General features: G+C 47.5%; 3 protein-coding genes across 7 annotated transcripts; 2 read left to right on the plus strand and 1 right to left on the minus strand.

Moving 5' to 3' along the window:
- Positions 1-1,922: 1,922 nt before the first annotated feature.
- On the plus strand, positions 1,923-5,911 carry tph1a (tryptophan hydroxylase 1 (tryptophan 5-monooxygenase) a). Its single transcript, XM_057050975.1, has 10 exons — positions 1,923-2,082; positions 3,219-3,350; positions 3,518-3,701; positions 3,775-3,943; positions 4,030-4,226; positions 4,306-4,441; positions 4,525-4,651; positions 4,725-4,820; positions 4,915-5,048; positions 5,124-5,911. Exons 1-10 carry the CDS (start codon positions 1,993-1,995, stop codon positions 5,296-5,298), a joined length of 1,440 nt encoding a protein of 479 aa, XP_056906955.1. The 5' UTR covers positions 1,923-1,992; the 3' UTR covers positions 5,299-5,911.
- A 519-nt stretch (positions 5,912-6,430) lies between these two features.
- Positions 6,431-13,367, plus strand: sergef (secretion regulating guanine nucleotide exchange factor). Of its 3 annotated transcripts, XM_057050977.1 has the most exons (11): positions 6,431-6,533; positions 6,800-6,938; positions 7,452-7,604; positions 7,680-7,774; positions 7,856-7,916; positions 7,989-8,102; positions 8,179-8,241; positions 8,349-8,507; positions 8,647-8,798; positions 9,965-10,001; positions 12,413-13,367. In XM_057050977.1, exons 1-11 carry the CDS (start codon positions 6,492-6,494, stop codon positions 12,604-12,606), a joined length of 1,209 nt encoding a protein of 402 aa, XP_056906957.1. In that variant the 5' UTR covers positions 6,431-6,491; the 3' UTR covers positions 12,607-13,367. The 3 variants fall into 3 exon arrangements, with proteins under 3 accessions (XP_056906957.1, XP_056906956.1, XP_056906958.1); XM_057050976.1 differs by lacking the exons at positions 9,965-10,001; positions 12,413-13,367 and adding an exon at positions 9,567-9,930; XM_057050978.1 differs by lacking the exons at positions 9,965-10,001; positions 12,413-13,367 and adding an exon at positions 9,495-9,810.
- Positions 10,448-24,461, minus strand: kcnc1b (potassium voltage-gated channel, Shaw-related subfamily, member 1b). Of its 3 annotated transcripts, none has more exons than XM_057050973.1 (4): positions 22,849-24,458; positions 18,872-19,787; positions 18,219-18,392; positions 10,448-11,143 (listed from the first exon to the last, which is right to left on the minus strand). In XM_057050973.1, the coding sequence occupies exons 1-4, from the start codon at positions 23,410-23,412 to the stop codon at positions 11,076-11,078; spliced, it is 1,722 nt and encodes a 573-aa protein (XP_056906953.1). In that variant the 5' UTR covers positions 23,413-24,458; the 3' UTR covers positions 10,448-11,075. The 3 variants fall into 3 exon arrangements, with proteins under 3 accessions (XP_056906953.1, XP_056906952.1, XP_056906951.1); XM_057050972.1 differs by lacking the exon at positions 10,448-11,143 and adding an exon at positions 14,404-14,733 and having other exon boundaries at positions 22,849-24,461; XM_057050971.1 differs by lacking the exon at positions 10,448-11,143 and adding an exon at positions 15,201-17,307.
- Positions 24,462-24,631: the final 170 nt, after the last annotated feature.

Genomic DNA, 24,631 nt, shown 5'->3' on the forward strand with positions numbered 1-24,631 from the left:
TTTTACCCACAAAAAAGCCTCCTGCGTATCATCGTGCTACAGTGTTTTAGTATCTTCTTAGTGCCCATTGCCAGACAAAGCTCATGTGGGCAGCTTCTTAGTGCCATGCTTCAGATTAGCCTAAGAGATATATTGCAGCGTGCTGCTCAGACAGTGATTAAATCCCTCTGATTGAAGTGAACAGAACTGGGACAGACTGGCTGTGGTGCTGACCCCACACACTCTGCAGAAGTGGATGAAGATGTGAGTCTATAGAGGCATCGAAGCAGAAAATCACCATGAATTGTTAATGGGAAAGAATCCAGTAGAAACTAAGGTGCGCCGCTCAATCTCCTTGTTTAAAAACTGCCCTTAGTGATGGCTAATTTGTCTTGTCATGTTCTTTTATCTAATTATCCGGAGATTACCATTCACGGGGTACACACCCTGCTTATTTGGGCTCCTTGGCTGGACTCAATCAAAGCACCCGCTGGCTTGATGCACCGAGTTGCCAATCAAAGTCGACGCAAACATGCTTTATGTTACAGTTGCCGTGGAAACGGATCCAACTTTGAACCTAACGGCTGGCGTTAAAAGAATTGGGAGTGACGGGAGGTGGTTCGTCCTGCAACATCAAAGACGTGACCAGAGCAACTGCAGCATGAAAGACTTCTGAAACAGAGTCGGGTGTTCTTGACACTGTCGTGATGATAATTATCTGTCATCCGCCCCGGCCGTTTTAAGTTATAAGCTAATTACAGCCTGTATTCCACAAACTGACGTCTAAAAACGCAGTTGTCAGTAGCAATAATGGTGCCTGCAGATGTCTTTAATAAGACCCCTGTTATAGCTGCTGTTTGTCTGCTGCAGGAATCATAAATAAAAATGAGCTGCGCGATATCCCGGCGTTGCTCATGTGTCTCGACACGCTGCGGCTGTACTGACAGGACGGCGGCCAGATCAGAGGAGGAAGTCCCCTCCACCGCCTGGGCTGTTGTGTAAAGCGTCACGGGTGACAGGGGCCAGGACCACCTGAGCGCAGCAGCATGTGCGTCGGCCACATGAATGGTGAATCGGGAGAGGTTTCACCTTCTCGGGTGACCGCAGCGGCGTTATCTCCATAAGTAATGAGCTGGTACCTTCACAGCCGCCTTAGCCACCACGGTTTGCCTACAGAGGCCCCACCGAGCCTTTTCTACTGATTGCCTTGATCTTATTAAAAGGCTCATGGTGTTAAAGACGGGAAAACATGCAGATTATTTTTGCTATGTGCACGAGAGCCCAGAGGTGCTTACAGTGCAGATGCATGGATTGTGGAAGGGGGCAGGCTGGATGACTGTACAACGCACTCTGGTGGGCTGCGTGAATCCTCTTAAACGTTGACCTCCGCTTAACGGCGTCAACAAAACAGAATTAGCCGCTCGTGTCAACCTTGAGGTTCACTGGAGACGACCATCACTTTAATTACTGAGTTTGTCTAAATGCTTTTAACAGTGAACACTGCATCTAAAATGGTCCGAAAGTGCTGCTGTTGACATACAAAGGTGACATTTTCCTGGGAAATATGTGGTAAAGCTCTTACTGGGATTAAACTGCTGAGCGCTCCCCTGAACTAGATGTTGCTGACTGGATTTGTGCCGTTCTTGTTCTCATTTTCAGTAATTTTGTGACTTTTTTATGGACAGATCTCGCAACAGCGTGGCGGGACTTAACGTTTATCTGGAGCATTTGTTATTCACTTGTATTTGGAAGCAGAAAATCTGCAATTAGTGCTTGGTCTTGTGAGAGCTTGTTCAGTCCTTCAGCTAAAATAAAAGGTACTACTCTACACCCCCCCCCCCCCCAACCCAAGCCCGCTGACGTGAGCAGCGCTCCTGTTCTTCCATTTGCTGCTGAGCTTCAGCTTATTGCCCCCTCCTGTCTCTCCCTGCTGTTAAATAGCAGCAGGGCAGACAGATAATCTACAGACGGAAAAGCTCAGAAAGACGGAAACACAGCCGGCGACACTTGAACATGTACTCCAACAAAAACGATGGGCCGCGCAGAGGAAGGTCCTTTGACTCCATGAACATTGGCTTCGATGAGAAACTGCTCAACAATGAGGTAAGAACTTCTACAATTAAAAATAAAAGAAAAAAGGAATAAAGGGGAGGGGTGGTCTTTTCTAAATGCACTGCACAGTTTAAGACAGCTTGTGTTTTGTCCCGGTGGTAAAAGTGCAGGCTAGAAGATTAATTTAAGCTGTTTCTTTAAGTCAAACAATTAAGATAACTAAAGGGACATTTAAAATTAAAAATTAAAAGTCGTTAAGGCTCCATTAAACTTCATTTTAAAAGCAGATTTTTTTAGAATCTTCATTTACAGGCTGCACATTTTTAGGTAAAACTCTTTGCCAACAGAGAGATGCGCGTAAACTTTCCTCAGAGCCATAAACGCAGATCCGAAATGTGGAAATGGGATGAAGAACCTTTTAATGAACCATAAAACCTGCCTGATTAAACGCTGCCGGTAACGTGCTCACACCCGCGGGGAGCTAATAATATCCTCGCTCACGGTTTAAATCAGATTAGAAGGCGATCCTTGGACACGAGTCCATCTCCATTAAACCGAGACGCCTGAAGAGTTGACCCCGGCCACCGTCCTCCGTCCTCCGTGCACGGATGCATTCCTCGGTTCTACCCGCGCGGATCCACAGAAAAGTGCTCTGTCGCGCCGTGTACGCGATGATCGGCGGGAGAAACGCGGTAACTCTCGTCAAATTAACGAATTGTTCTAAACTGCCTGCGTAAAACGAAACCCTGAAAGTAACGGCGGCGCGAGAAGGGAGCGTGAGATTCGTGCGTGAAGTCTTTGCATGAGCTGGAACCCAAAGTGTCGTTTATTGTGAGCGTCGGCTCCTAATGTGGGATTACTTGTGTGCATTTTCCCCTGCGTCTGCAGTGAGCCGTCATGCGTCACAGCGAGCGCGCAGCCACCGCGCTGGAACGGAGCCGGCGGCCTCCCGCTGGATTTAATCTGACCCCCCAGCAGGACTTTATAGCAACTCACGCCTCTTTCGATTTATGATTCACTAACATGTCCAGGATTTTAAAGGCAGAGCAGGAATGACAAAGAACGGGCTGGCGCACGCGTTCTTCCATAAATAATTCCATAAATATTTTACTTCCACAATAAAACTGTTCAGATTTTCTGAAGTGGGAAAACCATAAAAGTCTGTGATTTGTGATTTGTGCTTGCAGTTAAACAGGTCAACCTTCAAAAAAATCGAAGAAAACGGCGAGAAGAACACGTCAGAGAAAGCACGAGCAACAATCATCTTTTCCCTCAAGAATGAAGTGGGGGGGTTGGTGAAGGCACTCAAGCTTTTCCAGGTAACACACTTAAGCCTCATTATGAACACATTACTGACACTTTTTAATTTATTTACTTTTTCAAAACTGTGATTAAAATGCAACATAATCACTTAATTTGCTTGCGCACCATTAAGCCCCTTCACTCCGACTGTATCCGGACGGCTAATTCTCGGTGTCTCCTCCAGGAAAACCATGTCAACCTCGTGCACATAGAGTCCAGAAAATCCAAAAGACGCAACTCTGAGTTTGAAATCTTTGTGGACTGCGACAGCAACCACGAGCAGCTGAATGAAATCATCCAGCTGCTCCAGAAGAACGTGAGCGTGCTGGACATGGAGCCTCTGGATAACTCTTGTCTCCACAAAGAAGGTGAGTTACACCCCTCAGCGGGCCCCCTTCGGAGGCATCGGGACACTAAGGAATCCGCCCTCTCTCCTCTCAGACATGGGTGGCGCACCCTGGTTCCCGAAGAGGATTTCAGACTTGGACAACTGTGCCAACCGTGTCCTGATGTACGGCTCCGAGCTGGACGCGGATCATCCAGGTTTCAAGGACAACGTCTACCGAAAGAGGCGAAAGTATTTTGCCGACCTGGCCATGTCCCACAAACAGTGAGTTTTCCTTCGGGAACGCTTCGCGGCTGTTTTGGAAGCGTGCTCATTTTCCATTTGACGCTGAGGCAATTTTCCCATGGCAGTGGGGATCCCATTCCTCGGATCGAGTTCACAGAGGAGGAGGTGAAGACGTGGGGAGTTGTCTACAGGGAGCTTAACAAGCTGTACCCCACCTACGCCTGCCGGGAATACCTGAAGAACCTTCCGCTGCTGTCCAAATATTGCGACTTTCGGGAGGACAACATCCCTCAGCTGGAGGACGTGTCCCGCTTCCTCAGGGGTAGGTTTGCTTTCATTGAAAAAAGATCCAAAAATGAAGAAAAAAAACAACAGCGGGAAATATCTTTGCATCTTCCCAGAACGCACTGGATTCACCATCAGGCCCGTGGCGGGTTATCTGTCCCCACGCGATTTCCTGGCTGGTTTAGCTTTCCGGGTTTTCCACTGCACCCAGTACGTACGGCACAGCTCCGAACCCTTGTACACCCCAGAGCCGTGAGTAACACACGCACCACGAACATCTGAGGGAACGTCGAGGCTCTATTGGCTCTAACATTCTGCTTCCCCTCACTACCAAGGGACACGTGCCACGAGCTGCTGGGACACGTCCCCCTGCTGGCCGAGCCCAGCTTCGCCCAGTTCTCCCAGGAAATCGGTCTGGCTTCACTGGGAGCGTCAGATGACTCGGTGCAGAAACTGGCTACAGTGAGTGACTGGTCCTGCAGCATTCAGGGCTACTTTAACCAAAAAAAGTAAAGTGGGAATTTGTCCCTTGCAGTGCTATTTCTTCACGGTGGAGTTTGGTTTATGCAAACAAGAAGGGCAGCTGCGAGCTTACGGAGCGGGGCTGCTGTCGTCCATCAGCGAGCTTAAGGTAACAACAGACCCCCCACGAAGCCGCGGGTTCATCTGAATTTATTATTAAACCCCCTTCAACTGTTTTCCTCACCGGTGGCCCTCTCTTGCAGCATGCGCTCTCTGGGAATGCAAGGATAATGCCCTTTGACCCCAAAGTAACATCCAAACAAGAATGCATCATCACAACCTTCCAGGATGTCTACTTTGTGTCCGACAGCTTCGAGGAGGCCAAAGTCAAGATGAGGTGAGTCCCTTGGCCTGACATTGAGATGGGATTAACCTGGCGTCGGGTCTCGTGATGACTCTGAGCTCCTTTCAGGGAGTTTGCCAAGACCATCAAGCGTCCCTTCACAGTGCGGTACAACCCCTACACCCAGAGCGTGGACGTTCTCAAAGACACTTCCAGCATCAACAGTGTGGTGGAGGAGCTGCGGCACGAGCTGGACATCATCAGTGACGCCCTCTGTCGGCTGAACAAGCAGCTGGGCGTCTAAGCGTCCCTCGGTGGGCACCTCTTCACCCCCCCATACAATACTTGTGTATCAATCACCCTTCGTCCATGCGATTATTCTGCTGACCCCACTACATTTAGTAGTAGCACAAAGCCAAAGAGCTGTTTTAACACAAGATACTGTTTCCCTTCACCATTCATAATATTTTTGTAGGTTTAAAACATCTCCGGATGTTCCAAATACAGACCGTTTCCTCATCTCAAAATTCCTCTCTTGTATATTATGATGGTCATTTATAAATATATTTTGTATTCCAACACGTTTCTCCACATTTAACCTTCTTCACTTGAGTGATATGTACCGGTACTTTGTTGGTCTTATTATGTAAGTGTATCATGTTTCTGTGTGTGTGCTTTGAGAGAATTATGGAAGTTATAACCAGTATAGTGAAACCTCTTTCCACAACTGATCCTATTAGGTCACATCAGTGCACTGGACCATCATATATTCATCATTTCAACATCTCTGGAAGTGAATAACTGTAGTACTCCTCAAATCCAAAATATTTTTCTACTATGAAAAACTATAGACATTAATGGTAGGCTATGTATAAAGTTATTGAAGTGAACAATAAAACATTTATTGTGTCTCCAAAGTGTGTCATTTGATTTTACTACCTGCGTTTTTCCGCATCCAGATGTGATCAATGTAAATCTGATGGTGATGATCACTGAAGAACACTGAAAAAGATCAAATGAAATGTTCGATTTTCCTGCATGAGTTTACATTTTATTGATTTAATACATAACGCTACATAAATACCCTATTCAATGTTGTGGCAAATGATATGACATATAACTTTATTGAATGCATCTGTATAACCATGTATTGTAGTCACTTATCCTCAAACGTTACATTCAGAAGAGATATTAAAGCAAACAGGACATTTTCTGGGTACTTACCTGTGTGGCGTTATTATGATACTGTGTATCCCCCAAATGGGCTGTCAACAACAAAATATTGAATTAAAAATCACAACCAAGTCATTTAAATTAATGCTACTAATGCTACAAAATAGAACTGACCGCCATGTCACGGGCTATACAAAAAACAGTATTAAAAGGCACAAAATAAGTTGAGAAAGTTGTGAAATGTTTAAAGCAATCAGCTAGAGTCGAGAGTTCTGTTTTACGACAGTGTCGCAAATCTTCCCTTACGGCCGGCATTGGTGCTCCATGCAAGCAAGAAGGGGACCAGAGTTTTCTTTGCAATCATGGGTATGTATGTTTGCATTTATATTGAAATGTTTAAGTTGTCAGTGACCTCAGCTGTATACAAGCGTCATTACTTACCGGCGCAGTGAAAGAACACTAAAGGGGATGTTAAGCAACCTTCTGCTGCTAACTTAAGCTAAAGAGTTGACGAATTGTCTCAAGAAGTAAAGGAAACATTTTCCTTTAAGCCTTGACGAAGGCTAACCTCAGTATCATTATCATTTCTTACAATTGCAATGCTGGTGATAAGCGATCGTCATGTCTGTCAGGGAGCCAACAGCTACGGGCAGCTGGGGCACGGAGGGGTAGAGGACCGGCCGGTGCCCGGTCTCTGTGACGCCGCCGCGCTGAAAGACAAGGCGGTGCGGGTGGTGACAGGCGGGGGTGGTCACACCGCGGTCATTACCGGTGAGTTTTCTCTTAGACTGGTCCCGATTTCATGAATTTGAAACTTTCATCAATACCAGTGGATTGAAATCCGGTCGGGTAGACAGCCTTTTTATTATATCTGAATCTTTAGCTCCCTCTAGTGGACACACCTTATTACTGATAATGTATTTTTTGGAATTGCATTCCTTTACTTTTCCTTTTAAGTTGTTCACCAACGGTGCTGGAGTCCATTCACCCTGGAAAATCAATTGTCCATCCCAGGACACACAAAGACACATCTCATCCTGTAAAACCCCACAGGCATGGGAAGAACATGTAAAGTCCACATGCTCAGATCCCAGATTGAATTCCAGGACCAACTAAACGGCTTTGAAGCCATTTGAAATAGAAACAGTCTATCAAAAAAAACAAAAAACCCGTCATTTAAAATCCATATTGGAATTGATGGTTTTTGATAAATGGCCAAATGTCTTTCATGCCTTATAAGTGATGTGAGTTACTCAACTAATGTTAATATTGCCTTCACTTCAGAGGATGGAGAGGTTTTTGTGTGTGGACAGAATCACAGAGGTCAGCTGGGACTTGGCCACCTCACGGACATCTCAACTCTTCAGCGCTGCCTCGGCCTGACTCAGACGGTGACCAACGTAACCTGTGGCTGGGATTTTACTCTGTTCCTCACCGGTGAGACCCTTGATACGGGAATACGTTTGATGATGCTGACAATTTGAATATCTCTCTTTCTCATCACACTCACAGACTCTGGTCGGGTGCTCTCGTGTGGTTCTAATGCATTTGGCCAACTTGGCATCGGTCAGAAGCCAGCCTATACTGCAGATGTTCAGATTGTGGAGGTGATTCTTCTTTTTCTCTAAGTGATACAGTATTCATCTGTAATTATTTGCCTCGATCACTTTAAGCTCTTTGGTTCTCAGAGTCTAAAGGCAGCGGTGGTGAGTGTTGCAGCAGGACTCAGACATTCGCTGGCTGTTACAGGTAACTCACAATGGTGCATGTCTCCACAACAGACTTAATCCACAATTCCTCTTTATTATCTTCTACTTTCAGACTCAGGCTGTGTGTATCAGTGGGGCATCGGTCTCATGAGTCAGGCGAAGAGAACACTCAGCCCGAGCCCCGTCCCCTCACACCTCAGCTCTGTTCTACCGTCTCTGGTACCAGGTAACTTCACATGTTTTTTCCAGAGTTCATATTATGCCCCTGATGATCAGAAGGGACCACATATGTGTGTTTGCAGGTCTGAATCAGAAGATGTCCCGTGTGGTGGCCGCTGGCTCGATGCATTGCGTGTGTCTGACAGGTATGATGGACAAACTGATATATCTCTTTGCTGTATTCGTGTTGCATTTGATCGTCTTGATTTTTATAAACACATTCCACGTGTTACTATGCTTCTCTTGTCTCTAGAAAATGGTGATTTGTTCCTTTGGGGAAGCAACAAACACAGTCAGCTTCTCAGCAGTGAACCCTTCCTGTCTTCTCCCACTCCAGTGGAGAGATCTCTGCTGGGTGGGGAGACGGTTCTTCGTGTCTGGAGTGGGTGGACGCACATTGTTGCCCAGACAGGTGCAGCAGCGTAACACACATTAAGTTTAATCATTTAGTGCCAGTGCACAAAATGAAGAACGACAACGAGCAGATCTTAAATATTAAATAGGTAGATGAAATGTAACGCAGCATCTGACTCGTGCGTGTCATCCCACAGAGACCGGGAGAGTGTTCACATGGGGCAGAGGTAATTACGGACAACTGGGCAGACATGCGTCAACCAGTCAGAGCTCTGAATCTCAGTCAACAACAGAGGACCAAGAAGTACGCCTCCCGGAAGAAGTTCCAGCTCTTCAGGGAGCAACACAAGTAAGACACTGGGACTATTTTTTTCAAACTGAAACACCTACAAGGACAGTGCAGTTGAATTATTTGTTTTAGTCGTGCTAAATGCATCTGCAGCGCAGTAATAAAGTATCAGTCCAGCAGGGGGCAGCAGACACTCACAAACACGCTTTGCGTCCGTTCGCCATGGTTCACACTAGAGTGTAGTGCACATACATACACATTCACTCACTGCCCTCCTCTCCCATAAGGTCATATGTGTGAGTATCCTGGGATTACATCAGTTAACCTGAAGGCTTAATGGCAGCTATATGGCTTAAGATCGCAGCCAATAAAGTGAATGTCAGGGACATCCAAGGGCAAGTCCTGGATCATTCGTGCACCGATCATTGCTGCTGTGATAGTGTATGACAAGGTGTAGTCATCTCGCGTGTGTAAAGGGAAGATGGATTAGCTCAGATGACTATGAATCTCTCAGTCCATCCGGCCACCTTTATCCTGTGAACACCGCGCACGCACACACACACACACACACACACACGCACACGCACACACACACACACACCAACAAAGTCAATATTTAGTAAACTGCCACACCTTTATGAGATCAATGAACGTGGCTGCAGCAACAAATTCTGCCCTGTCAACGTCCAGAAGTCAGTGGATGAGTTTCTATTCATGGATTTAAAGAGTAATGTGTGTTTTCATGTATTCCCTCAGCTCCTGTCACAGTTATGGAGAAGAAAAGCTGCTGACCGAAACCTTTTCACAATTTAATGCTTTCTTTCTTAGGTTTTTTCTCTCTTTCTTGCCAAGGCGCATGCAGACACTTGCAGTAACTCCTCCAGACAGCCCAGTACTGTGTTCCAGTATGAATTAATGAAGCAGCATTTCTGCTCCACTTTTCAGCTGCAATCTGATGAGCGTGAAACAAGGAAGCAGCTAACGTATTTACAGACGCAATCGTCACTAACCTTATTTGTGCTTTGCTCTTTCGAGTTGTCGGCAGCTCCGAATAAAGCCGCTTTTATCTTGACATATGGCTTTTTATTTCCGTTTCGGGCCGGGATTGTTTGCAGAGCATCTCGGTCTCCATGTGTGCGGAGCAAATGAGAGCTGTTAGGGCTTTTTAACCCACCATCTGGCCTCCGCGTGCATTTTAATCTTGTCTCACCTGTTCTTCTCCACAGATCACATGTGGTTCTGAACATAATCTGGCCATCCTAGGTGCGTATGTTTCAGTTGCCTTGAATATCAACAACTTTATCCAATTAAAGGATCCATTGTTGGGGGGGAAAAAGTCTGTTTAAGTAGTTTTAGCTGTCAGGCATCCCTGAAACAAGAGACTCCATTTTTGGCGTTACGTGACTCTCGCTCGAAGCACATGAAGGAATAGACGGTGCACGGAGGTGCACGGAGGTGCACGGTGGAGAGGATCAGCTATTTCAAGTCGCCCTCCTGTGTGCAGCAGAGTCAGAGAGGGAGCCGGCTAATATGTTACACTAACGTGAGTGTGAAATATTAATCCTTGTGGTAATGCCGTAAAGGATCCTTGAGGTCATCTGGTTGCGTTGTGGCTCTTGCACCAGGAAGTAATTACAGGTGGGAGAGATGGATATCACTGACAGAAGCAATTAGTGGAACAGGCTGAATTAAACACACGTGCACACACATTTCTGCAGGCATGGGTTTATTTCCAGAGTGTTTGGATGGCAGTCACTGATTCACACATGAACAAAGACTTTAGAATCCAGGTCTTTAGGATGGGATTTAAGTGTACAGTCGACCCAGAGTCGCACTAAAAGATTTCGGGAGTAAAAACGCTCCCATTAAACTTTGAACGCTGCCCTAGTTTTGTCACGTCAGTGCGGATAAATCCACGGTAGATGAACAAGGAGGTGGGTCTGGTTAAAAAGACCCTGCTGGTAAATGACAAATGCACATCAACTTTAGAACAGGGGAAAAAGCAAAATCGTGCCGTTACAGTTAAGACGCGTCCCTCGTTGGGACGCCTCTCCCAAAGCTGCTCTGTAAGTCATGCGTGACGCAAGCAGTGGCAGTTCAGGGGAGACCTCGCGTGAACTTCATGCACCTCCTTCCTGCGCCCTTTCGCTCCTCTTTTCCTCCTCTTGTCTTGCATGGCAGGAGAAATGAAATAGCAAAACCGGATTGGAAGCAGAGACCTGAGTGCTGCTATTTCTGGTGCTGAAGTAGGTCAGGCGGAAAGGAACGGAGGGAGAGCATCGCATGCTGCTCGTGGTATCTGTTGCCCGTTAGCACCTGAAGAAGTCCTCCGCCTGTTTAAAATTCATCATCGGCGCTCAGAGGTGGGAGATAGGCCAGTGACACTGGGGCACAGCTCATCCAATCTGGGGAAAGACGTTTGTTAATACAGACATTCGACGTGAACAAACGGCTCCGAGGGAGTCAGCGAGGGTCTGTTGTCGCTAATTAGATGTGAGGTTTGAAACCGTCAAAGTGTCGAGCAAATGCTCGCATTTGTTTACAAGGGAGCAGCTTTTAGAATGGAGCGTCTTGATTTGGATCATTCGAGTGCAGAGTGTTGTGCGGGCACTTTGTTGCCATGGAAACACTGATGTGCAACGCTCCAGTCAGTGAGCCCATGAATTAAGCGCAGCCCCAAAATAAGGCTTGTTTGGGTTTGTTTTTTCTCCTTTCACAGATCAGACAGTTTGGGCAGATTAAGCTCTCCTAATTAAACCCGGGCTGGTCCGGGTGGGAAAATATGGGATTTCTTAGATAAAGCGGCTACACGTGTTTGTGATTCTGCCATTCCTGGCAGGGAGTCACAGCAACATAAGCTGCTTGGTGTGACATCACGTGCCCCCCTTGGCAAATCCAAATGTTTGATTTTGTGTGTGTGTGTGTGTGTGTGTGTGTGTGTGAGAGAGGTGTGCTAGCGAAGCATGGAGACAGACGAACTACCGCTGCTGCAGAAAAAAGAGCAGAAAGACAGGACATGAGAGACACACAGCTGCAGGACGTGAAGCGCTTAAAGATGTGTTACCCTTGAAAAGCAAGCTCGTCTCTGTTGCCATGACAACGCCGCCTATTGGGTAACAGTGTTGCCATGGCACGTGTCTCCTCAATGATGCAGACCTGACCACACCCACCAACACCTCAGCAGCTGTGGGGAGCAGGGAGGCTTTGTTCTGGACTCTGTGTGTGTGTGTGTGTGTGTGTGTGTGGTGTGTGTGTGTGTGAGAGGTGTGCTAGCGAAGCATGGAGACAGACGAACTACCGCTGCTGCAGAAAAAAGAGCAAAAAGACAGGACATGAGAGACACACAGCTGCAGGACGTGAAGCGCTTAAAGATGTGTTACCCTTGAAAAGCAAGCTCGTCTCTGTTGCCATGACAACGCCGCCTATTGGGTAACAGTGTTGCCATGGCACGTGTCTCCTCAATGATGCAGACCTGACCACACCCACCAACACCTCAGCAGCTGTGGGGAGCAGGGAGGCTTTGTTCTGGACTCTGTGTGTGTGTGTGTGTGTGTGTGTGTGTGTGTGCGTGTGTGTGTGCGCCTTTTTCTTTCAGACTGCTAATTTTCTCTGACGTCCTCCTGTGGGTCCCTTTCCTGTCGGCTCCACTGACCTATGACCCCCTCTGGTTTCAGGTGGACGTCTCCTCTCCTGGGGCTGGAACGAACACGGCATGTGTGGAGACGGTTCGCACGCGGACGTCTTTCAGCCACAGCTGGTTCCTGCTCTGAGACCTCTTCTGATTGGCTGCGGCGCTGGACACTCTATGGCCGTGTGCGCCGCCATTGCAGCCTCGGAAGACAGGAAATGCACTTCCACATTTATTTAGCGAGAGGCGATGAGGAATAAGAAAATCAGACTGAATATATAAACTCACTGGCTCTTTAAACGGCCCGTCGGCACCTTTTAGGGGCTGCTTTTACTTCCACAAAGGGGGCCGGGCGCCGCAGACACTGCCGTGTGCTGAGTTATATTGGCTGTGGGCAGAGGTCATCATTTCTCCGGGCGGCCCCTCCCATGACAGACGGCCGTGCCTGCGGCTCCAGGTACGGCTCTCGCTCGTCTTCCTGAAGGGAGCCCTTGCGGGTCATGTGAGGGATGGGCTCCACTGGTGCTGGAGCTCCATCTTTCTGCCTCACTGCTTTTATTGCTGCAATCTTGAGCGTCGGGAGGCCGTCAATCTCTGCGCTTCATACTGATTCACCCCTCGCGCGTACAGTGCCGTATTTCCTCCCCTGGCAGTTGTCCATCACTTATTTATCTCCTCGCTGGTCACATATATGGTCTGTTTTTTATTTGCACAGCTTTTATGTCGTAACCTTTCCTCCCTGGTGGTGTCATGTCGGCCGCACTTGACCTCTCTAACATATTCATAAGCTGCGGGCGTCCTGCGCCAGGAGGGGGGGTTGGGACTCAAGAATGCATGTCTCCTTTTTTAAAATAAGTTTATTCCTGCTGCATATTAACAGCATATGCATCCCTGAAATCATACATTAATTAATATGCTGTCGTTTATGATTTGACCTGCAATTACTTTGGAAAAAATAAACCAACACTCACCGGGGAAAAAAAAAAAACTGGTGGTTTCTGTTTTGTTTTGGGTTTATTTTTTTTTTAGATTTTATTTATCACTACTTTATCGTACAAGTCTGACCTGCATCGGTCAAAAGAGACACAGAAACTCCCTTAACAACAGACCAATCAAAACAATCACCGAACACCTTATTGAGAGAACTAACCACAAGATACAGTGTTCAAAACGCACACTCGGAAGTCTCGCTGAACGGCACACGCTAGTCGCCTCTTGGTTGACTCTTAATTTCAGTATTCTGATGTCGGTTCGCGGGCTGCGCACCGCCGCCACCCCCCCGGTCCCGCTCGGCTTGGCAGATTCAGACCTGTTGTACCCGACACGCACACAGATCCCAGTAAGTCCGTTGGCAGTGTGTCTGAAGTTGTTGAGTATAAAAGTTGGTCCCCTGTTTCTATGAACTTTTCCCACAAAAGATCAAGCTGCGGCTCTACTGTGGGTGGGGGGGGGGGGGGTTCGGGGGGGTCTGCTTTTTGTTGGAACCGATGCAGCCTTACTGCATCTGTGTGCTTTGTGAGGACCGAGCTGGTGCTTGTTTTCACAGGTTAAATGGTTTTCGACGTAAGATCCCGATTAATCCGTCATTTATGGACATGTCAGGAGGAATTTGCATAACAGAGGCACTTGTCCTGTATGACATGAATGTTTCTGCATTGGTTTCACACACTGAGTTTGCACGTGTGCAGGAAAAGAAGAATCTGAGCTTTGAAGTTTGTTTCTTTGATGCTTTGATAAAACTACCAAAGGAATCTTAAAGGTCTGTTGGTGCAAAACAGTGCAAAGGTCTAAAAAAGACGTGATCATGACAGTGCAAGATTATTGATATTTTTTTGGACTGTTCGAGTCTTCTGACAGGAGACGGGTATTTGCTGCGGGGGGGTGGGTGAAGGAGGCGGGGGAGGTCTGTGGTGGGGGTGGGGGTGGGGGTGGGGGTTCAAATCGGAGCAACATTTCTTTTCTTTTTTTTTTTTCCCGTTCAACATGAGAAGCACACAAATATTGATGACCACTCAAAAAAACATTGGTACACACGACTTCTGCACACATAGAAAGCGCATTTACAGCACTGGCACACACTGAAAATAGGCACACAAGTTTACAACACAGTAACCAGTCACAGATACTCAGCTACATAAGGCTCGACAACAGAAAGTTCCTCAGTGCTACATCTATGCTGAGTTTGTGATGCACAGGTTGTCACTGTCACACCCATTGAAAAGTACTAAGTAATACACACAACAATGCTACAGGACTATCAGGTGGGGGATGGGCCGTTATGGGTCATACACATAGTGGTTGGCACACCATGGTTCATGACACAAACTGACTCTGCCGGCTGTCTGCTCCGGTGCTGTCGCTGGGGCTCTAAAAAACACATGAAACAAAACAACAATAACAAAAAAAGGAAATTATTACACGGATCATGTCGAACGGTGGACATGGCGGTGGGGATGGATACCTCCGGAGGTGCGGACAGAGGTAAGGGATGAGGACTAGCTCGGAGGGGAACGGGAATGTGCTCCGTCTGCTCCATCATGGTAAAGGCGCAGCTTTACCATGTCTTTGCCATGCGCGGCCGAGGCTTCAGACAACACCGTGGTGTCTGCGCAGAGCCTGGACTCTGAGTTCATTAACATGCCCGATCATGCTCGCTTTGAAAGGTCGATGGACAGTCGTTCGGTCATTTTCATGCGTGCGTGTGGTTTTCATCATGCTGCCACACTCGTTTATTCAGGTTTCAGATCTTTTTGAGCGCAGAGGCTCCAGCTGCAGTGGAGGAACAAAAGGATGTATGTATGCATGTGCTGCTGAATAAAGACGGAGTCTATACACTCGTTGTGTATAAAATTTATTTCATGCAAGGACTTGTATTTACATATTTTATTTGAATGCTTTTCTTTTGCATAAATGTAAAATACATGCATTTACCTTTCCCCAAGTAGACCCACAACCCATACTGTCGCTTTTTTTTTTCATTTGAATTGCATGAGCATATAATTCACCTGCAACTCTTCACATCAAATTGTCACAAGTTTTTTTTTGTTTTGTTTTTTTAAAATATGTTCTTATTTTATTTATCTTCTTTTTTCTTTTTCTTTTTTTCAAATATAGAACATTACCACAAGAGACACGACTCTAAACTCGGCTCATTTGGAATTAAAAAATAAAACTGATGAGTCTCTGCGCTTAAATCTCCCTTGAGAATTTCTTTTTTTGTTTGTTTAAGTGGTTAAATTAAGTTTGTTAAAGTGCCCTGAAAGAATTGTGCATATTAATCGGGACAAGGTCAATACACTGTAACAGTATTGATTTTTTTGTGTTATAGGCGTACATACAGCAGGAGCCATCCTGATCAGAACACAACACATTTAGGCTCTATACACTTGGTCGTTTTGTGCTTTATCATACAAAATTTCTCCTAAAATGGGGCTTTTAAAGGAATCGTCATTTCCTTCCTGCAGCAATGCATCACATCCCTTATATAGAATAAATCTTCACGCCTCTGCTTGCGTTACAACAATAACCATGTTTTTTTATAGCCTTACAAAATAAAGCTTTCGTTACACTGTTATAAGCATGGAATCAAGTGTACTGATGCCACACTAGGACGTAGCTTCATTTATGACTTTTGCTTCGCCTCGACGGCGCCGTCGTTGTATAATTCACGAATCTTGCTTTGATTTTGGCAGCACAGCTGTGCTAGTTTGCTGCAGGCTACCAAACAAAAGTATCCTGTATAAAACTAATGCTCATAACAGCATCAGTGGGCTTTAGAACAGCTCATTCAGTCCAAATTTGCCTGTTTTAGCAGGAGGCCCCTGTCGAATAGACACGCGAAAAATAAAATCTATGGATTTTTTGGGGAAAGGCAAAGAACGGCAGCTACATAAAAACCTCTGCTATGACTGAGTCTCTTGTAAAGCTGTCTCAAAAATGCATAAAAAGTGGCAAAGCTTTAGAAGCTTTAGAAAGAAAGACAACTTTTCTCACAGGTACCGCAACACAGTTAGTTTCTTGTTGAACAGAATTCTCATGCAACTCATGCAAATGAACAAACAGTTGTAGCTCTGCTGACATTAGAATTCATCACTAGTGTCGTAGGACTTCATCTCCATATTGCATCGTGAACATCACGTTCATGGGATTCTTTTTTTTCTTTTTTTTTTCTCCCTTTGTTTTGTTTTTGACGGCCACTCGGGTAACATCGATTCTCGCCTGGATTGCACTTTCGGACTGATAACGTCTCTACTTTACATCATTCAAAGCACTTAAGAGGACTTTTCCTTAACAGCTGGCAATGATTCCTACGGGATATGTTTAAAAGCCGTGTGTTGGTAATGTCCAGCAAACTGCTGTCAGGGCTTACATCATGAAAACTGTCTTTCACAAAATTGTAAAAAACAAAAGAACAAAAAAAAAAGCAGATGGGGGGAATAGTTATTGGCAGAAAAGTATATGAGATCAAAAGCAACAGAGCAACAGGCAATGATGTCAACCCAGGGAAAGAGTGGCGTTAGCCTGTGGTAAAGTTAGAACAGTGCTTTGTCTGCAACTGAGGTCACCCATGCGGAGGGGCATGTGTCGGTTTGCTAGTGTTGGATGTGATGACACACCCAAGGAGACCTTGGGGAAGCTTAAGGATAAGCACAGCTGAGACGCAGTCTTCCAGAGAAAGAGAGAGAGAACAAAATAAAACTGGTGGAGGGGAGGAGAGCGCAAGAGCGAAGGCAGGAGAATTAAGGAGGGGTGTGGCTTGGCCCTCCAATGGCATTGGCATTGTGTCTGCTACTCAAGCGTGCTACATAATGGATGGGATGGGAGAATGTGAGTGCTGCATTAGACAGGGTGGGCTGCAGGGCAGGGCGGACACTGAGGACACTCCAGAGGCATCCCCGCTCATGCCAGACATGCTGTTAAGGCTCCAAGGCTTTTCATAACCTTCAGTTGAAAAACAGAGAACGTTCTGAGTACACTGCAGCACTGAATCCACGACACTCGGTTTGGTTTTTTGGTTTGGTTTGGTTTTCTTTTGTCTCTTTGGCGGTCCTCACTGGTTATACTACACCTGTTGCTTTCTTGTTTTTGTCTCCAGAGAAACAGGTCAACACAGACTTGAGACAGATTATTATTCTCCATGCATTGGGTGCATCAGGAGTACAACAGCATGCACCGGGTGGTACTGGAATGGTTTGGAGTATAACACTGCGAAAAATGGCAGGCACAGGTGGGGACTGCGGTTTTCTTTTAGCTACAGGTGGCATTCTGTACGCCATTTTGAATGAATTGCCCGTAATGGTCTGTTATCTTTGCCCTCCTCCCTTTGTGTTGTGCTCCTTCACCATACTGATAGCACCCATCAGCAAGACATGTCATGCACCGTTATGGTCAAGAGGAGTCAAAGATCAGGATCCTGCATGGTACTTGTCATTAAAAACACACAAACTGTACAAACATGGTGCACACGTAGCACATATATACTTCCTTAGGCATGTTAGACAACACATTCTAGATCATATAAATCTTGAAAATAGCTTTCTCACTTGTAAATAAATAGGGGTATTACATTGTGCACGGTATCAAAAAATAGATATTATGTCGATGTGGACGGGTGTTGTTGGCATTTGCAGTGATTGTGCTTGGCCCGGACAGATGGTGTTGAGATTTATATACATTTACATTCCCCCCCAAAAGGATGAAGGTGTGTGTGTGTGTGTGTGTGTGCGCGTGTGTGTAAAAATCTGACGTGTGACATCAGCACAGAGGAAAAGACGAACGTGCCTCGACTACTTTACAAGCTACAGGGTGTCAGTGTCTTGCAGGGGCCTGTGATTGGTTGTTACTGTACATACCCCGCCTCACTCTGCCCCCTGTGTGGTTGGGGCGTTCAGCAGTGGTGACCAGGAAGCAGGGGCGCTCTCGCTCGCCGGGGCTGAAGATTTCCTCCGGAGATATGGCCTGATCGATATGGGGGCAGTCTTCGTTGGCCAGGGCCGCATTAGCTGCCTCGCCGTTCAGCTTGGACTCTGATGAGAAAGGAACCAAAAGAGGAAAACGGGTTTAAATGGGTTTTTAATGCATCGCTCCGTGCTGTCTGAAAGCAGTTGGGATTCCTGGAATCGGCGCACGTGTAGTTTAATGTTTGCTTCGCATTCTGTTTGTTTGTTTCTGGGAAGGGAAGTGCATCAGAGGTCAATATATCTTCACGCTTAAGCCGGCGGAGGGCTGCAGGAGTGACTGCGCACGCCGTTGGTAAAACTACAAATACCAGCTGATTGCAGACTCTCATTTAGCCTTAAGAGAGAGAGGAGGAGTGAATCACGGCATTAAGAAGCACAAAATCAATAGCAGAATTACTCACGAGCTCTCTGTTGTCTTATCCGGAGCACAATCTGCTTTCATCATATTTCATCGATCGTTTTTTCGGTGGGAAACTCATTGGTTTAATCTGGTGTCTGGAGTGTGGGAACAGACAAAACAGCTGCTGGGCTTCGCTGCTCCTTACCTTGAAACTTTATCTCGAAAACATCGTCGTGAACGACGGGGCTCTGGGGCTGGGAGCTGATGCTCGACTTGCAGAAGTTTGGAGATCCTGGTTGGGGCGCCCGGGGGATGTGCCTGTTCTTTTTCTTTGGTAGTTTCTGCTTCGCCATGGCCAGCGAGTAATACATTCCGAAGTTGTTCACGATGACGGGGACGGGCATGGCGATAGTGAGGACACCCGCAAGGGCGCACAGGGCCCCAACGAGCATCCCAGAGGTGGTCTGAGGGCACATGTCTCCGTATCCCAGGGTCGTCATGGTCACCACGGCCCACCAGAATCCAATGGGGATGTTCTTGAACTGCGTGTGCTCGCTGGCTCGAGGGTCGTTGGGGTTAGCTCCAATCCGTTCGGCGTAGTAGATCATAGTAGCAAAGATGAGGACACCCAGGGCGAGGAAGATGATGAGGAGCAGGAACTCGTTGGTGCTGGCCCTCAGAGTGTGGCCCAGCACCCTCAGTCCCACAAAGTGTCGGGTTAGCTTGAAGATGCGCAGGATCCGCACGAAACGGACGACTCTCAGGAAACCCAGCACGTCCTTAGCTGCCTTGGACGAGAGCCAGCTGAGGCCCACCTCCAGGTAGAACGGCAGGATGGCCACAAAGTCGATGATGTTCAGCGTGTTCCGAATGAAGTCACATTTATTCGGACAGAAAGTTATTCGCATTAAGAACTCAAAGGTGAACCACACGACACACACGCCTTCGATGTAGGTGAGGTAGGGTGCGGTCTCCGTCTCCTGGTAGTTGCGCACTACGGTGAAGTTGTTCACGTCCTCCAGCTCCGTGCGGTTGATAATGGGGTTGAAGGCCTCATGAGTCTCCAAGCAGAAGGTGGTGATGGACACCAGAATAAAGAAGAGTGAGGCCAGAGCCACCCACTGAGCCACACAGGCGTGAGATACAGCGGGGAAAGGGGGGGGAGGGAGGGCAGAGAGGAGAATGAGCACAATTATTAGAGCACCATTAAGAAGCATCAATTGTGAGAAAATGAAAGCAAACATATTACAGACGGTGCCCCCCCCCCCCCCCCCCCCCTCCCTAGCGCTCTCGCTGTGTCTGAACATCGCTATCACCATGTGAACTCATTTCCAGGAAGAGAAGATGCTATAAGGGCAACTGTGATCCGGATCCTCATTAAAGTGAACTGGGTCCAGAACAGGCGCTGACATTAGGGAGGGACATGTACCGAGTTCCTTCTGCTGTACGAGGAGAAACCACCCAGGAAGTTTTCTGAGAGCCCAGTATCACATTTCCACACGTGTGGTTAGAAGACAATCAGGCAACATCCATGAGACAACAGAAGTAAACAGATTATATTGTATTATACGCAGACTATCACACACACAGGCTCTAAGCAACACCGAGTTTAGGAGTCATTTGTTCAGTAGCGGACGGGCAGGAACGATCCCTGGCCACTCACACCTCCAATCTCCCATCAAACCAGCGTGCATGTCTTTGGACTGTGGGAGGAAATTGGAGAAAACCCACGCAGGCACAGGGAGAACATGCAAAATCCACACAAAACCTGGGCAGGAATCAAACCCAGAACCTTGTTGCTATGAGGCGGCTGTGGCGCCACCACACCACCATCCAGACGGTTTACTTTCTAGTGCCTCCAGGGGGCGCTCTATACGATTTAAGGCCGCTATTAGGTCACCCAATCTGTGCTGATTCAGAACAATCTTGATGGAAAAGGCTTATCTGGTCATCCTGATTAAGACGTTGGGAAGCAGACGATCAATGAGGCATTGGGCCCCCGTCACTACTGTACCTCAAGGTCACGGCGTTTTCAAGGGTAACCCACCTACAGAATTACAAAGAGCGAGGCAGCAGCACACAGGGCATCAGTGTCAGTGCTAATGACTAAATTTAGCCAGGGCTCTTCCCTTCGGCACCACATCCTCTGGAGGTCTTTCCCTACACAAGGTCACGCCCTCTGCGACCGGCTCTCGGGACTGGTCGTGTGCTGAGAACCGGACTTTTATAAGGAACCCATATTTCCCTTCACGGCAAAGGTACACTTTATCCTACGCTGCGTATCGATTGGGTGATCAAGTTTCATCACATTTAGGCTCTAATATTTCTGATGGTAACAGATACAGTGTTTTCACTCAGGTATCGATCAAGGCCGGGGTTTATCCTCCAGTCATGCTACCACTTCACAACCTTTTACATCTCCAGTGCTGGACTGGAGAACACATGGACCCATCTTCAGCAGGAAGACAGGAGGGTAGTTAATCATCCTCCCAAGCACCACAGTCAGATCAATAGTAGTTTCTTTGGGCGTGAATACGTGCACCCTGTGGTGCTTCTCACGCTCATGTGCAGCGTTGTTCAGCAGCTGGGGAGGGGCAAGTCCGAGCAGGTGGAAGTCCAACATTTATGCCTCATCGTGTCTGCGTGTTACGGAAGGAGCCGTGCAGATGGAAAACAGGCACTCAGATCGTCCCACGGCTGTGCTCTCCCCCAACACACACACACACACACACACACTTCCCCCGGAGTGATGATGATCAGACTGGCTGTTGATGCAATTTAATATAGAATATGAATGTCTCACAGAGGTGGGGGTGGGGGCCACATACTGTTTCCCATCTCATCAGCAGTTGGCCATAATTGTCACTGAATTAAAGGGCCAGTATATCTTTGGACGGAATATAAGAAGACCTGATTTATACAGTATATCACCACACTAGCATTAGTTTGTTACTTTACTGCTGAAGCATCCGCATAAATATTCATTTTTCAGTGTTACATTCATCTCTCACATTTGGATAATAAATTCTGGTGGAATATTAAAAAGTGCATATTGGATCCATCAGTACTGTGTCTGTGGTGTTGTTGGTTTGGATTATGTAATATTATTTTGTCCACCCCCTCTAAAATGCGTATTTTTCTGTACCCACATATATTCAACGAAGACGGTAATTTTCAGATTTGTTGATGATATTAAGACTGTAGAAACATAAACTGGGGCCTCTGAAGTCTTTGTGACATTCAGGGCCCTGATGGGGGACTCTTTGCTGCCTGTTGGCTAATACACAGTGCAAAAGTGAAGCTGTGATTAGCTTTGAGGCTCAGTTCTAATTAATCTTCCAGCCATTTGGGGTGGAACTCTGTTAATCCCCTCTACGCTTTGTCTTGCTCACTGGTAAATTTAGGACACATCAGAGGAGTTTTCTGCCTTGGGGACGCCTGCGTGTGTCTGTGAATATGTGTGACAGTGTGTGTGTGTGTGCGTGCGTGCGTGTGTGTGTGTGAGTGAGTGAATGAGCGACGTCTGTGCTAAACCACTTTCACTGTTGCTTGCTGTAAGAGCGAGGATGCGTCAATACAGTTTACACTGCCTGAATGGGGCCTGATGGCTAATTACACCAATCAGTACTTTACATCTGTTCAACCAGCAGGCAGCACAGCAACCTTTACAGGGGGGGGAATCACATATCACAAGGTTTCCACTTGTTTTATTGCTGCCCAAGTGGACAGTTGCCCACTAGAAAGACCAAACTGGTCACGTCTAACATCAGCCTCATTTAGTCTGGAGACCTGCCATTGTTCTCCTGGTGGTGCCAGGCTTCTGGTGTCCTAACGTGAAGCTGACCTAGACAGCCTGGATCGTTGGAAATGCACAGGAAAGACACAATAAATTCCCTTTTGTCTCTCTAGAGAGTAGAGGAGGACGCGGAGGAGGTTAGCGTGTCAGTGCCGCCCATTGATAAAGTCTGGTTGATATTCGTCCCCTCTCGCTGCTGCGGGGACCCCGAGAGGGCTGTTTCAAGGTCATCAAAAGCCCCCTCTAAACATATATATTCACCCACACATGCAACAGATGGAAATTGCGTTCACCATCGCAGAATCTTTCTGTCTTGAACCCAAATGATGTTTTTTCAGCTAAAATGTATCACAAAGTGTGGAAAAGCAAAGCTTAGAGCAACTCACCCTTGCATATTTAGAAGAGTAAGGGTCCTCGAACAGAGCCCAGACGTGTTTCTGCCAGCGGCTCCACAGGCTTCCAGTCCTGTGATCATGAGTGTCTGCCTGCGCAAGCCTCCTTGTCATTTCATCCACCTCGTCCTCGGCGTGCTCATGATCCGGCTCCGGATCATCGCTCACCAGGTCCAACAAGCCCCCCCCGCCGAAGCTATCAAGGGCCTCCTCTGCATCCCGGTGCTGGCGATAGGTCATCCAGCAGCACGGCTCCACGTCTGTCTCATCAATGCCCCAGAAAGCCAGCTCCTCCTCGTACAGGGGCCCGCAGACATCAGCCGGGCAGTGCAGCTTACCTGTCCGGTAGTAATTAAGGATGTGTGCAAAAACACCAGGGTGGCGGTCGAAGAAGAACTCCTCGATCTTGGCATCATAGTCAAAGTGGTTGGGCGCATCAGGTTCTGCCAACCAGGACAGGCGAGTGCCAGGTAGGGTGCGCAGGGTGCTGCGGTATGTCTGATGTCTGATCCCTCCCACGTTTATCACAATGCGATCCTTGTCGTCGCTCAGGCCCATCGCGTCCCCTAGGCATTTCTCCAGTAAGTTCCCTTCATCGCAAAGGTAAGCCTAGACGATCCGAGCAGTCATGCACGGCACCGAGGAGACGGCAGGAAGCAATTATATAAGGGCAGCAGCGCGCACGGCAACCTGTCGTTTCTCGCCAACTACAAAAGCGACGCGTGACGCGCAGCAGGAAGCGACCCCTCTTCTAGAACCCCGTGTTTTTACCCACGACTGTGTGGATGCCAGCTTCACCGCAGGGTGCAGAATCGAAATCCAAAACGATCGCAGCCAATAGCATCACATTCAGGGTGGAACGTCACATCGTCGGTAAATCCAAGATGTCGAGATGAAAGCGCAGACGCAGCGGGACGGAGGCAGCTCGCCGGGCTGCCAGAGTTGCGGGTATTGATCAGGTCGGTCTTGAGCAGGTTTGTGACTTTGATAGCAAGGTGACTGCGTAGCGGGCAGCTGCTGATGGAGCCTCGGCGCCGCTTCAGTCCCTCCTCTGTTGCTGCCTGCAGACTCACCTCCTTCACACCGACGCGCCGCCTGCAGCTTCTGTGCGCTCACAGGTCTTTGTCTCAGCAGAGGAGGAACACCCACAGGTTACTGGGGGGAAAAAGAGCGCGGGGATCGTGTGTCCTCCAGTTAAAACCAAAATACCACAGCTGACTGAGCAGCAAACCTCTTCAAATAAACGCCCCAAATGAGTGTTATTCACGCCGAGCCCAGTTCCTGCCTCACACCAGATGGAGCATGCCCAGTGGACGAGAGGCGCATCCTTCAATTAATGCTGCTTAAATTGCCATTCGTGTCATTTTCTCCTCTCTTTCCTTCTCTCTGGTGTCGTGGCCGGGAGGGCTTGTGGTCAGTCACCCTCCTCACTCACAGAAAGTGTGACCCTGGAGACATGAACGCGCAAGATCCGCCCATAACGCCATAAAGATCATATATCTCCTCCCTGCCGTCCTCTCCCTCCATCCCCCTGATTTACTGGAGAAGACAGCCGGTAATTAGCCCGATTATGTTTGCATTTACTGCAGGGCTGCGTCGACAGCGCGTGTGTTGGCAGAGAGGTTCTTTTTTACGCATCACTTATGGAACAATTAGCGCTCGGCGGCGCCTCCTCTGTCAGCAGGGGGCGCTGTTGCTCAGCAGAGAATCAGCTGTTGATTGAAATCAAATAAATGCTCATAAATCAACGCCTCCAAACCGTTAATCAATCCATCTG

Source organism: Takifugu flavidus, chromosome 13 (genome assembly GCF_003711565.1).
Source record: "Takifugu flavidus isolate HTHZ2018 chromosome 13, ASM371156v2, whole genome shotgun sequence".
Lineage (NCBI taxonomy): Eukaryota > Metazoa > Chordata > Actinopteri > Tetraodontiformes > Tetraodontidae > Takifugu > Takifugu flavidus.

Excerpts from the sequence above, each read along its gene's own strand:
- sergef (XM_057050976.1), top strand. The coding sequence starts at position 6,492 with ATGCAAGCAAGAAGGGGACCAGAGTTTTCTTTGCAATCATGG. Across the intron at positions 6,939-7,451 it reads TCACACCGCGGTCATTACCG|AGGATGGAGAGGTTTTTGTG; the intron begins GTGAGTTTTCTC and ends CCTTCACTTCAG. Across the intron at positions 7,917-7,988 it reads ACATTCGCTGGCTGTTACAG|ACTCAGGCTGTGTGTATCAG; the intron begins GTAACTCACAAT and ends TTCTACTTTCAG.
- kcnc1b (XM_057050971.1), bottom strand. The coding sequence starts at position 23,412 with ATGGGCCTGAGCGACGACAAGGATCGCATTGTGATAAACGTGGGAGGG. Across the intron at positions 19,788-22,848 it reads ACTCTTCTAAATATGCAAGG|TGGGTGGCTCTGGCCTCACT; the intron begins GTGAGTTGCTCT and ends TGTGTGGCTCAG. Across the intron at positions 18,393-18,871 it reads TTTCGAGATAAAGTTTCAAG|AGTCCAAGCTGAACGGCGAG; the intron begins GTAAGGAGCAGC and ends CTTTCTCATCAG.
- tph1a (XM_057050975.1), top strand. The coding sequence starts at position 1,993 with ATGTACTCCAACAAAAACGATGGGCCGCGCAGAGGAAGGTCCTTTGAC. Across the intron at positions 3,702-3,774 it reads CTCTTGTCTCCACAAAGAAG|ACATGGGTGGCGCACCCTGG; the intron begins GTGAGTTACACC and ends CTCTCCTCTCAG. Across the intron at positions 3,944-4,029 it reads CTGGCCATGTCCCACAAACA|TGGGGATCCCATTCCTCGGA; the intron begins GTGAGTTTTCCT and ends TTCCCATGGCAG.